Source organism: Argentina anserina, chromosome 5 (assembly GCF_933775445.1).
Source record: "Argentina anserina chromosome 5, drPotAnse1.1, whole genome shotgun sequence".
NCBI classification, from domain to species: domain Eukaryota; kingdom Viridiplantae; phylum Streptophyta; class Magnoliopsida; order Rosales; family Rosaceae; genus Argentina; species Argentina anserina.
Genome location: NC_065876.1, coordinates 10,908,542 through 10,921,755, shown reverse-complemented (window position 1 = coordinate 10,921,755; position 13,214 = coordinate 10,908,542). Strand labels below are relative to the sequence as shown.

Genomic DNA, 13,214 nt, shown 5'->3' with positions numbered 1-13,214 from the left:
AGCAGCTTCGCTTTAATAGAAGCGTCCAGGAAGGAAGTACACCACTCCCCTCCATAAAAACGACACGACATATAAAAAAGGGTCAAAAAGTCGATGTAATACCTGACAACTTGCTAGTGGACCCCACCATCCAAATATTGTAAAAGAGCCTCTGGCATTGATTTACGTAGAAGCATGAACCGGATCGGGCCATATTGGAAAGGTAATTAAGATAGGATGCTTCGTCTCTCTCACTCCGGGCACTAAAGTCTTCATTTCCAATTTGTTTTCTGGGTCAAAGCTCAACCCTTGCAAAACCGATTGTATATATAGAAGCCTCTCGCTTCTCCATTCCCATTCCACTCTCAACTTTCCACTCTTTCTTTAGTCTCAACATCTCTAATATAATCTCCCTCTTAAACAAATTTGAAATTATTCTCTAGCTTCATCAATGGAAGCTGCTCTCATCAGCTCAGACATGGCTGCCCTGGATTTCATCAAGAACCATCTTCTCGGCGAGTTCTCCCCCATGAGCAGAAGCTTTGCTTCTACTGATGAGCTAAGCTCCTCCTCATCCTCCACATCCTCCGATCTATCCAGATCCCAGTCCAGTTCCTTGTCCACTTCTCAATCTTCCATCGAAGTCTCTGATTACTTTGACAATGAACTCCTCGACTTCACCTCCAACAATTTAATCCCTAATGACTTCTTCGAGTTCGAAACCAAGCCTCAAGAGATTAACCTCACAAACCCCAAGCCAGCTGATTTGACCTCCCAAACGTCCTTTGAGTTTGACTCCAAGCCTCAAGTTAACAACTTTAGTTTCTTTGATCTCCAACCGGAGGTTCAGATCTTAAACCAAACAGCTCCCAGACAAATCGCTTCTACCCGGAAACCGGCTCTCACTATCTCTCTGCCGAATAAGACCGAGTGGATCCAGTTCTCGAATTCCGAGAAGCCTCAGGTGGTCCAGAAGACGGTTCAGAGTGAGCAGAAGAAGAAACACTACCGGGGGGTCCGACAACGACCGTGGGGTAAGTACGCAGCGGAGATCAGAGACCCTAACCGGAGAGGCTCCCGGGTCTGGCTTGGAACCTTTGACACAGCCATCGAGGCCGCCAAGGCTTACGACCGGTCGGCGTTTAAACTCCGAGGCTCCAAAGCAATCCTTAACTTTCCTCTTGAAGCCGGGAAACATGACCCGCAACGGAGTGAGACAGGGGCCGTGGTTGAGAGAAAACGACGTCGTGAGGAGGAAGTGAAATCGGAATCCGTGGTGGTGAAGAAGGAGAAAGTAACGGTGTCGGATCAGCAGGCCGTGAGTTACATAAAGGATATTCCGTTGACACCGTCCAATTGGACGGCAGCGTTTTTTGACTCCGATGAGGATGTGAAAGGGATTTTCAATGTTCCGCCGTTGTCGCCGTTATCTCCCCATCCGCCGATGGGTTTTTCACAGCTTATGGTCGTATGAAAGATTAAAAAAAAAAACTAATCTCATATTCATCGCCCGAGTTGTCATAGACTTTTAAATTCTTTTAAAAGGAAGAAAGTATTTATTGTTCTGATATATATGTGATTGATAGAGTGAAGTTTTAATTTTGGCACACTTTTCGGTCAATTTTTTTCAACATAAGCGATTCAATATTTAGGTATGCTATTCAAGATCATCTATATAAAATTTCATCTAATTCAGACATCGTTAAGGTATTGAAATTAGATTAAATCAATAAATGAATTAAAACTGTTCAACGTGAACCGTTCGTGTAAATTTCAATTTTGAAAGCTCAAATCATTGTCAAATTGGATGAAATTTTGTAGAGATGATCTTGAATAGCATACCTAAATATTGAATCGCTTATGCTGAAAAAATTTGACCGAAAAGTGTGCCAAAATTGAAACTTCATTATGAAATTTCAGAGTGAAGCTTCACTCTGACTATGGACTGATATATATACGTGGGAACTTTCGATAATGAAGAGCTTTGTGTTGATAAACTTTAATTTGTATTCTCCAGAGTCCCATTATCATTAGTTCAATTATGAAGAAATGAATGAAGGATCTTATACCTAAAAGTAAAGAGAAACGAAAATAAAAAGGGAAATAGAAAACAGAACTTTGTACCATATCATCATATCGTATTTAAAAAAAAAAAAGGAATCAGTGATAACTAGCTGATATTAGGCTCAACCCTACTTCCATTATTCATATGACTAGAAATTAGCGAATCCGGAGGATCATAACGCAAAAATTTAGAGATACAGAAATAATACTACAAACATACTTGATAAGGACATGCTATATGAAATTAGCAACTTCTTAGCTCCACAATATTATCAAAACCTAATGTGTGCCGATCCATGTGCCAGATTTCTATTCAAATGCTACAATTATTTTGGGAATTCATCAGAAAATGTTGTTGTATGGAATTGTCATCATAAATCGCAGTGGAGTGTTAGCTTGTTTTAATTTGCTGGTTCCGAAAAAATGGGTTCAGCTTCAATTAATTCATGTGCCCGAATGCATTAATATTATTGGTCGTGACAATAGTATCATCCTCTGCTTTATAATTGCAAAATAATCTATGTTGAGGAGGGAAAAATTATTATATGTAACTAGTAATATGTGGCGTACCATTTTAATATTGTTGGTTTATTTTTATTGTGTTTGTTTTTAGAGAAATTTTATACACTCCACTATCCTTTTAATACACACCCTATATTTGAATTTCCTTATATAAAATTAAGGTTAGTGGAGTGTATATAAAATTTCTCTTATTTTTATTAGTTATTTATATTTAAATAATATTTTTCTTTTTCATGCGTGCATTTTTATCACACCATGGAGTAACATGAGTACACCAAATGACAATACTACATGGTGTTCCGGGTACACAGAATAATTACTCGTTGAGAAGAATTTCAAGATTTCAATTGATGTTATTATATATCAAGAATTTTTCACGTCCATGAAGACTTACACCCAGTTTGGCCTCGAGGTGAGATTGAAAAAAATATGTGTTTGCAGATTTAATCAGCAGTAGTTCCTAAAATATCCATTTTGCAGTTTTCATAATTTGCCTAAAAGTTGCATCAGAGTTCGTGAACTTCGGAAATAAGCTGATTTACCAAACACCTTAATCAGATTATTTGAGAATTTAAGCTCATAATCTGGGCTAAACTCGAGGCCAAACACAGCCTTAATTCAAACTTCAAAGACATCTTCGATCTATTTGGCGTCTTAGTTTGAGAAAATCAGCTTCCATTTGTTAGTTTCCCTGTGAAGGCAATTTCATTGCTGATTCGATCACTAATTTGGGTCGTTAAGCTGCAAATCCTACTACGTACGTGGTGTACGTAGGAAGTTGCCGCTTTAAGGGTGCAGGTTATAAGTTGTAGATCGAATTTCCTTTACTTAAAAAGAAGATAAAAACTAATTTTACGACTTCCCTCTTTCAAATGGGAGGTTATACCACACTAGATCAAATGGTATTCGGCGTAGGTACTGATTTCTGAAAGCACTTTCTAAAAATGAACTAACAATCAAAGACCTTTTGTTGAAAGAGACAGTCATGGGCAACTATTCTGTAAAATTAAATACAAAGATATCATTATAGATCGCACCATATATAAGTGTTCACTGTCTCATGTACCACATATTCTGACGATCGAGTGCTTAATTACATCAGTACATATACTGAGCCACTGAGTACCATTTCCCACCTATAAATTGCTTGAACTGAAATGGCATGGAATTGAAACAGGATCGGAAGAATCTAATAGATTATACCAGTTGTCATGAACAAATATATAAGATATCAGTCTCGTTCATATGGTCAGTAGCTGACTATGAAATTCATGCTTAATTACTATTAGATGTAAATTCAAATATAAAGAAAATCTTTTTAAAATTAAGTTATTTTATTTTCAACTCTTGGATTTACATCAAATGATAGTTGAATATGAATTCCATAATTAACTACTAATCGTATGAACAAGATTGTGATATACGTGATATTAATGTAACGTGGCCATATAGTAGGGCCGGGGACGCATCTTCTTTGCCAAAACTGTCGATACTTAATTAATATTTTGTTGTGGGTAATGTGGTGTATCAAATCATCTCTTCATATGAAATATTTAACGGTAAGAGGTGATCGAGGTTGTTCATGGGTTGCAGATTCCCACATACGCATGAAGTTTTTCTTTTAAATGACACGAAGACGTATGAAGACTGAAGTTGCTAGTGAAAGTGAAGGAGAAAACTCCATGCCAGACGCTCACGGAAAATAGAAACTGGCCGGCGGTGAAGTCAACTGTTTCAAATATTATTAAGATAAAAGGTGTGTAGAACCCTAGTATATCCTCAAAAACAGAATTTACTGGTCACCCTTGAGCGTATCTGTTGGAGCTCTGTAGTCTAGGGATCTATTCTCAGAATTGTATGTATAAATATTTCTAAACGAATGAAATAAAGGTTAATTCGACCTTGCTATATTCGACATAAATAAAAAAAGATATATATTGTTTTCGAGGATGCAAGTTGTGCAAGAACAATCGTCTTTCGATTATTGTTCAAACTCAATTTTATTTTTTTATTTTTTTGTTTGATTATTTATCAGAGCTTTGACTTCTCTTTTATCTGACTGTTCAAAGTTTCAAACAAACAAATTCTCGTGGCTTCAGGTTGACTAAACCCCTTTGATTTTTGAATATAGTGTTGTCACCATGTTAGAGAACCATTCTACTGTCGGTTTATTGCTGCACTTTGAAATCGTAACACCTTCGATAATTTGCCAAAATTATCTAAAAAAAAAAGATGTATAAACTGCGTGTGCTTGAAACACCAGTTCCAGAGACACTGATGAGAAACACGTTCATGATAGTGCCAGCATGCATCTATTTTGACCTACCTAGCTTGCTGCATGCACGGCATGGCTCGTACGTGGAGGAAGCTCCGGGTTCCAAGTTCCAACTAACAGCGATCCGACCACGGCGCGCGGTTACTTTTACTTATGTTCTGACAGCACCGCCGTCGTCACCGTCAGGCAGACCAGACCATTGCTTTGTCGTCGTAGCTAGAGATTTATCCGCCGTCATATACGCTTTTCCAAATCGTTAATCCCTTGTTTTGTTGTATGCTTCAAGTTTACTGTATATTTTAAGCTGGCAATTGAACCACTGTTTCTTTATGTTACGAGTGACATTTAGACGTGAAAACTAAAATCTCTACGTTGAGCATACCTAGTAAATACTCAAAATGTATAAAGTTAGAAACATTATTAAATGGAACGATTCTGAAAATTGGAGTCATATTATGAGGTTGAAGAAATGAATATATATGTATAGGAAAATATTTTAATGCCATAATATAGTAGAAAATTAACAACAAACGGTAGAAAATCAGGTGAAATGTAATCTCCACATACATTCTTCTGACGTTGTTATTATTCAAAATTAATTATAGTCACTATCCCTACTTACATGCTCTGCATGTGTATTATTTTTTATAATTATATTTTGAATTATGAGAATAAAAACATAAGGGATTATTAAAGAAAAAGAAGTGAGAGGTTATCTGGATCATGGGTGGTTCTGATTATAAAATAGTTACCGATTTGAAAAATAAATTTTTATTTTATTTTACTGCTTAATTTTTTATTTACCTGATTGTCTATTTATTATTCAAAATTAATATAAGATCTAGGGGTGTTGTTGTATTTTCACAGCCAAATTGGTTGACAAAACCACTTTTGGTTATTAGAGTATAGATAAGATTGGTAAATCCTCAACTTTTGAGAAACTAATTAAGTGTGATCGTTGATATACATCCCCGTGATCGATATACATCCCCGTGATCGATCATAATAAATTAATTAATGGGTCAATAAACCTATGACTAATTCATTCGTTTTCGTTTTGTTTTGCTGGCTTCAAACATATTATAACTTCCCATTGGGACGTCACTGCGTCGTATGGCTTGCATCAATTTATATATGTCTCTCCATATTTTCCCCCCTCTACCTTGAGAATTAATTTTGAAAAATTCACACTTATCTCATTCTGTATCATTTCTTTTCAACAGTGAATGTTTTTTTTGACATAATTAACAGTGGATGTTGTTTTCATCGCCCACAATAACACAATTATTAATGTGAAATGCAAAATCATCAACCACAAAAAAGTTATAATAACACTCGCTTATTTATGAAACGAGATTTTGAGACTTAAAGTTAAAATATTAGATAGCTAGCTATAATCCTACTACTGCATATATGTATCAGTATAATCAACTCCAATTAACTTCTTTGTCTGGCGTTATACCCTAGTTAAGTTAGAACTAAGGGCTTTAGGGTTTAGGGTTCACGATGTTTTCAACTTTTCATGCATATATCTTCACCTTTGTAAAGGACTAAGGGCCCTTAGTTACAGTACTACGATACAACCCTTCTTTTGCAGCAGTGTAATCGATCAACACCATTTAACTTCAAAACCTCGTAGCCACTTGGCTTCCAGGGCCCTGCACAACTCCTAATTAAAGTCTACTTCATAATGGTGAATCTATTGGTTACTGTAAAGATACGTGTGTTTCTCTTATATATGCTTTTCTGATACAACTCCCTCATTTTTGAAAAGATCAAGATAGATGCAGGCCAGGTAGAGTTATATAGTTGCCTCCAGGCGATCGAGCTTAACGTTGGATAAAAAGATATAGACGGATTAATTTCAACGATCGAATCGTATGTTGTGAACACTCTCGATCAGTTCGATCTCATTTTCTTGCGAGTCACATATCATATTCAGGTCTCTATAATCTGGGAATCACATAGCTTAAACACATGAGAAGCCAGCTCCTTATTGGACTGCCCCGATCAATTAATGTTGGAATTATTGGCAAGGTCATGAGCATCTCTAATAACTCTTATAAAATTATAACAATTTATATTTTAAAAGATAAACACCTTATTTTTGTTGTACGGAAGCGGCCAACAATCCCACACACACGGCCCACACACACGGGTCCAATAATGTCGATACTCCCCCCACTTTAGCCACCCGGTGGAGTTCGGGTATGTCCATATTAGTATGCGTGGTATCAATCCTTATAACCCAATGATGACTCTTCATCTTTTCCAATGTGAGATTCCAAATGGCTCAAATCTAAGCCAATCAATTCTAACAGTCTCCACCTTGGCGTGATTCGAGTCATCACTAATTGTCTCACGATCTAAATAGTTCTACCTCGACCACAAGCATCAATCTAAGTTCAAATCTTGTGACCCCAATTCAAATGAGAGCTTCACCAAATTCGATCGTATGAGACACAAAGTCTCAAACGTAACTTGGGCTCTGATACCAATTGTTGTGCGGAAGCGGCCAACAATCTCACACACACGGGTCCAATAATGTCGATACTCCCCCCACTGGTGGAGTTCGGGTATGGGGTTTTCCACAAAAGGCCTCGACATTAGTGTGCGTGGTATCAATCCTTATAACCCAATGATGACTCTTCATTTTTTCCAATGTGGGATTCCAAATGGCTCAAATCTAAGCCAATCAATTCTAACAATTTTTACCCCCAACAACTTATGTAAAACGTTCTCTATTATAAAAAAAGTGGAAATAGAGAATATGAAAATCTTTAGATTTATAGAATTTTCAAAATTTATATAATTTATTAAAAAATCTCTAAATTTTAATACTTGCCCATAGAATTCACTCTCTAAACTAATAAAATCATTTCTCTATTATGAACAAATATACAATAATTTTATAAATTCATTTAATTATGCATTAATGCATTTAATTTTGACAAATATTATAAAAGAGCTGTTGGAGTTGTGATTTTTTTATAGAGATTTTGTGATTTCCTACTTTATTTATGATAGAGAATTTATGTAAAAACTGTTTGGGATACTCTTAGAGCTAGCAACATTACCGGTGCTTTAGCCAGTGATACGAAGCCACCGAATATCATATTCTACTGTACGTGTCCTACTGACTTCGATCAGAAGTTACTATGTATAGATCAATTACCGGACTCGCAATCAATCATAGATCGATGAATTGCTGAAAGCCTAAAATTATATATCAAGGAGTCAAGGACAGTATCTTCTCCTGGATACGACTGAAGTTATACATGAAGATATCAAGGCTTGATTCTTGGTCGACTTGATTATATCATTATTGACTGTACATGCTTAACAATGCTTATACGTTATTTCAAGTTTACTAAATTAATTAATGAGTCAAAGACTTTGAATTCCTAAGTTCCTGTTAATCTCATCCTCGATGACCTATATGTCCTTTGTGTTGATTTGTATATGACTCAATTAATGAGGACTTAATAACTTAACATGATGAGTTAAGGAAAGCAATATGTTGAACATGCATTGATATAATAGTGCTGTCGTGTGGTTAGGGATCAATTTGTTACAAGCTTCACTCATCATTTGGCAAATTGACTTGTGTTTAAAATTAACTTATTAATATAAAATTTTCAATGCATGCATATAAATCTCTCACAGTCAACCAATACGATAATATGATTAAGCTAGCACCTTTGAATTAACAAAACTGAGCTGATAGAGTTGTACGTCTGACGAAATAAAAAAAAGCTGATAGAGTTGAAATATACATAGTATGATATATAACTTCTGTCTATTTTGTTTTGTTTTTGTTTTTGAGAAAGATATATGAGTATACCTTCTGTCTTCTATCCATTGTTGATTGAAAATTAGACAAGTAAATTAGTATAGAAGTTTCTTACTTTTGGAAACCTAAACAGTTACACGGAAATAAATTAGCACGCCTATAACTTGAAATTGATCAAAACTAACTTAAAGATGGGTTATCACTCCGTGTTTTTTTTTTTGGTTCCTCAAGGGTTACATTTTAGGGTTTGCATCTTTGAGATTGTTTGGAATTTTCTCAGTTTTTTCGCATGGTCTCTCGGTGGTGCACATGAGTGTTCCATGTTTATGGTGTATTCCTACATATTACACTCTCCTTAGTAACCGGCTCATTTGGTTCCTTGGTGATGATTTATGAGTCGACTGCAGAGTCTCAACATATAAATGGCTAAGGCCTAGTTTTACATAGTTCTTTTTTTTATAATTAGAACTGTAGTCAAGTTCTTGGTTATTTCGCACGTTTCAATTGATGTTGCCCTAAAAAAAGGCGGGAACGTGTTCATGTTGTTTCGTACGAGACTGATTAATATAAGACTTCGCGTAATAGTTTAAAAAAAAACTTAAGGATGAATTTTCATATATTAATGTTATCCATATCGACTTCTAGCTAGAGAAATTTTGTATAAACTCCATTAAACTCTTAATACACACTCCTTACTTAATATACCAACAACTAAATTTTTTGTTTCAATATATTACTCAATAAACACCCCCAAAGTACCCAAAATACCCTTATGCTAAAAATTTATTAAATATCATATTATTTAATATGACTATATTCAATATTTATATTTATGAAAAATAATTTTTAGAGCATACTCTTTACTAGTTTCGGGTATAGTATTCTCAAAAAATAATAATAAGAATAAATTTTGGGTATAAACATCATTCTATTTTCAAAAGATCATTGGCCAATTAATAATTAAATAAAAAATAATTAAGCAACATAATAATGTTAAAATGACAAAGAACACATACCTCACTTGAAATTTTTTCAAATAGGTATGGAGATGTGAGTACTGGTTAGGTGATGAAGAGATCTTCAAGAAGACGAAGAAAAAACACGTCTAGGTTTATAGTTGTATTACGCCATTTAGAATTATTACATTTCGTTATAATAATATATGTCTAATTTAGTCATTTAACCTATTTATAAAATCTATTTGTAAAAGAAAATTTTAGGGGGTGTGTGTTAAGAGGTTAGTGGAGTGTATATAAAATTTCTCAAACTCTTATATAAGCAAAAGAAAAAAAACAATTCTCGCTCACACTCTCGTTATCTCCTTAAGAGCATCCGCAGCGGCGAGCAATTTTGCCGGCGTGCTCGAGCAGGAGGAGGGACCAGCCGGAGGAGCTCGAGCAGGAGAAGGGGAGGCTCGCACCGGCGAGCAGAAGGAGGCGAGCTGCTCGCCCAGTCAACCCAGCCGCGGTGCTCGTCCGATCGCTCGAGCAAATTTTGCTCCGGCGTTTGCTCGATCGCCTGGCGGAGCCCACCGCCCGTGGGTGACGTCAGGCACGGGCGAATTTTTTTTATGTTAGGCGCGTGCAACGCACGCGCCAAAAAAAAAAAGCGAGCCAATGAATGGCTGCCACGTGTCAAGAAGATTGGCCAACGGTCCAATTGATCTGGGCCTTCCATTTTGAATCAGAAATTTCGATCAAACGGTCAGAATTAATTGGCAACGGCTACTATTTGATCATAACGGAAATAAACCCAAAAAATTGTAAAAAAATCCCCAAAATTTCAAAATTCTCCCAAAAAATTGCCTATAAATACTACTTCAATTTGTTATGAACTCACACCAATTTGTGCACAACAAATTTCACATCTTCCTCCATCTCCTCTCTCTTTTCGTATCTCCTCTCTCTTTTCGTTTAGCATTTTTTTCTAAAACAATGGGCACCCATTGGCTTCCTTCCGAAGATTTACAAATGTGCATTTCTTTTGTCCGTCATAGCATTGATGAATATGATGGTAACAAACAAAAGAGGGACAAATTGTGGGAGACAATTCATGGCGATTATATGCAAAATTGGGTGCTAGCACCGGGTGAGAAACCTCCGAAGGAGCCAAGGACCCGAATCGCGCTCGCTTCTCACTACAACAAGTTCAAGCTACTCTTGCAAAAATGGGGCGAATGTTTGGCGGCATCACGACAACGTATAGCTAGCGGCACTTCGCTAATGGACGAAGTAAGTACATTGTGTTATCATATATTATAATTTTTATTTGATTATATGAATTAAATTATGTAATTTATATCTAATTTGTTTAAATATATAACATTGTTTACATATTTAATTATTTGAATATATCTAATTTTATTTACATTATTTATTTTATTTTATTTGTTTAAATATGTAGCATTGTTTACATTATTTGTTTTAATATATCTAATTGGTTACATTATTTGTTTTATCTAATTTATTTAAATTATGTAATTAAATAAATACCTAATATAAGTTTTTTACATCAGGAACGACAAGCTCAATCATGTTACTATAATGCCAAGAAGAAAAAGTTTACACACTTTGAATGTTGGGAAGTGGTTAAAGATCATCCATCTTTCGTTGCGGTGCTACCTACTACTCCATCTCCATATGCAAGTAGTTACCACGGTACTCCTTCCGCAACTGAATCATCTCCAACCATCAATTTGGATGACGACCAATTGAATGAGACACCTCAAAGCAACACGGCAACTCCATCGAGTCCACCTAGACCAATGGGAACCAAGGCGGCAAAGGAAGTTAGGCGCCAAAAGAAACATGGTAAGACTCCTATTGAGCAACGGGTGGAGGTTTTGCATACCATTGCAAGTGACCAAGCATCATGGCATACCAAGAGGCTAGCCCATAATGAAAGTGAGCTTAATTATTATGCGGAGTACATAGACATTCAAAAGCGAAAAGAAGCAAGGGCGGAAGAAGAGTTACGATTGAAGAAACAAGAGAATGACACAAGGATCATGACAATGGATTTGGAGGCTATGACCCCAATCTCGAAAAGGTATTTTACCAAGAGGAAACTAGCAATCCTTAATGAAGGAGAAGCTAGTCAAGATCAACCTACCGATGAAACATATTCGGATTGTTATCACCCAAATCGCGTGCTTTTTCCATAGTAGTTATAGTATTGTACTAAGAATAAATCTGGGCTTGGCTCGTCATTTTATGTAATTTAAATTTTTCGAGAAATAAAATGCAATTTATTTATTAAGTTGAAATTGAAATACACATTAAATTAAAACACATACTGAAATTAAACACAAGCTTAATAATTAAACACAAACATCATGAAAACACACAATAAAACATATTTAAAGTATTTCACCGGTTTCCACTCTCCAAATGTGTTTCACCAAGTCTTTCTGGAGCTCTCGATGGATGTAAGCGGATTCGAGATCGGCAACACGGTCGTGAAACCGTTGTATATTAGCTCCATCTCTACTGATTGGCTCAAAAAGAACTCGATTCCCTTGTGCATTCACCGGCCCATCATAAACCCGGAAAGCCCTCGATGGGTTTTGCAAGTCTTCTTCTTATTCCTCATCATCATCCTCATCATCCACATACTCTTCCTCAACAATCATGTTATACAATATAATGCAAGCTAACATGATGGTAGTCATTACCGATTTGTGGTGCAATGTACAACTATGACGTATAATTGCCCATCGAGATTGCAAGATGCCAAATGCCCTCTCCACATCTTTCCGGTATGCCTCTTGTTTCTTTGCGAAGAGCTTATCTTGCGGCGTCTGGGGATTGGAAATTGTTTTGACAAATGTAGAGTACCTTGGATATATTCCGTCAGCCAGATAATAAGCTGTGGTGTACCTCTGTCCGTGGACTTCGTAGACGACAGTTGGGCCTCTTCCGGCAAGGATCTCTGAGAACACATTCGATAGGTGGAGCACATTAATGTCATTTTTAGCTCCAGGACAGCCAAAAAAACTGTGCCATATCCACGTATCATACGAGGCCACTGCCTCTAGGATAACCGTTGGGCGACCCTTTCGGCCCGAGTATGCCCCTTGATAGGCGGTTGGGCAGTTCTTCCACTCCCAATGCATGCAGTCGATGCTTCCAATCATACCTGGAAAACCTCGGCGTTCTGCTTTAGCTAATAGTCGCGTGAGGTCTGCCGGTGTTGGACTGCGGAGGTATCTTGGACCATAGAGATGAACAACTTGGCTGCAAAACTCCTTCATACATTTCAGGGTAGTCGATTCCCCCATCCTTGTAATTTCAGTACACTGATCTGCGGCTGACCCGTACGCTAGCATTCGTAGAGCCCCGGTCATCTTTTGTTGGGGAAGTAGCCCTAGCAAACCAGTGGCGTCTTCTCTTTGATGCCAAGACATGTCGTGGTTGCAGAGGTCCGTCATGATAATGTTGAATCGGTCTCTGCTCATCCTGTACCTCCGACGAAAGTCTTGAGCGTCGAAAATTGGACGTTCGATGAAGTAATCTTCCATGAGATTGTGTCCCCTAGATAGCCTTTGACGTGGCTTATTCGGTTTTTTACCGCGACGTGAAC

The 13,214-nt window shown here is 36.8% G+C and overlaps 2 protein-coding genes across 2 annotated transcripts; both read left to right on the top strand.

The window, feature by feature from the left end:
• The first annotated feature begins 283 nt into the window (after window positions 1–283).
• LOC126793668 (ethylene-responsive transcription factor 5-like) lies at window positions 284–1,549 on the top strand. The gene has a single exon (XM_050520263.1). The coding sequence runs from the start codon at window positions 431–433 to the stop codon at window positions 1,451–1,453; it is 1,023 nt and encodes a 340-aa protein (XP_050376220.1). The 5' UTR covers window positions 284–430; the 3' UTR covers window positions 1,454–1,549.
• Window positions 1,550–10,653: 9,104 nt separating this feature from the next.
• On the top strand, window positions 10,654–12,209 carry LOC126793680 (uncharacterized). The gene is made up of 2 exons (XM_050520276.1): window positions 10,654–10,864; window positions 11,149–12,209. Exons 1-2 carry the CDS (start codon window positions 10,697–10,699, stop codon window positions 11,794–11,796), a joined length of 816 nt encoding a protein of 271 aa, XP_050376233.1. The 5' UTR covers window positions 10,654–10,696; the 3' UTR covers window positions 11,797–12,209.
• The last annotated feature ends 1,005 nt before the right edge of the window (window positions 12,210–13,214 follow it).

Excerpts from the sequence above, each read along its gene's own strand:
- LOC126793668 (XM_050520263.1), top strand. The coding sequence starts at position 431 with ATGGAAGCTGCTCTCATCAGCTCAGACATGGCTGCCCTGGATTTCATC.
- LOC126793680 (XM_050520276.1), top strand. The coding sequence starts at position 10,697 with ATGCAAAATTGGGTGCTAGCACCGGGTGAGAAACCTCCGAAGGAGCCA. Across the intron at positions 10,865-11,148 it reads GCACTTCGCTAATGGACGAA|GAACGACAAGCTCAATCATG; the intron begins GTAAGTACATTG and ends TTTTTACATCAG.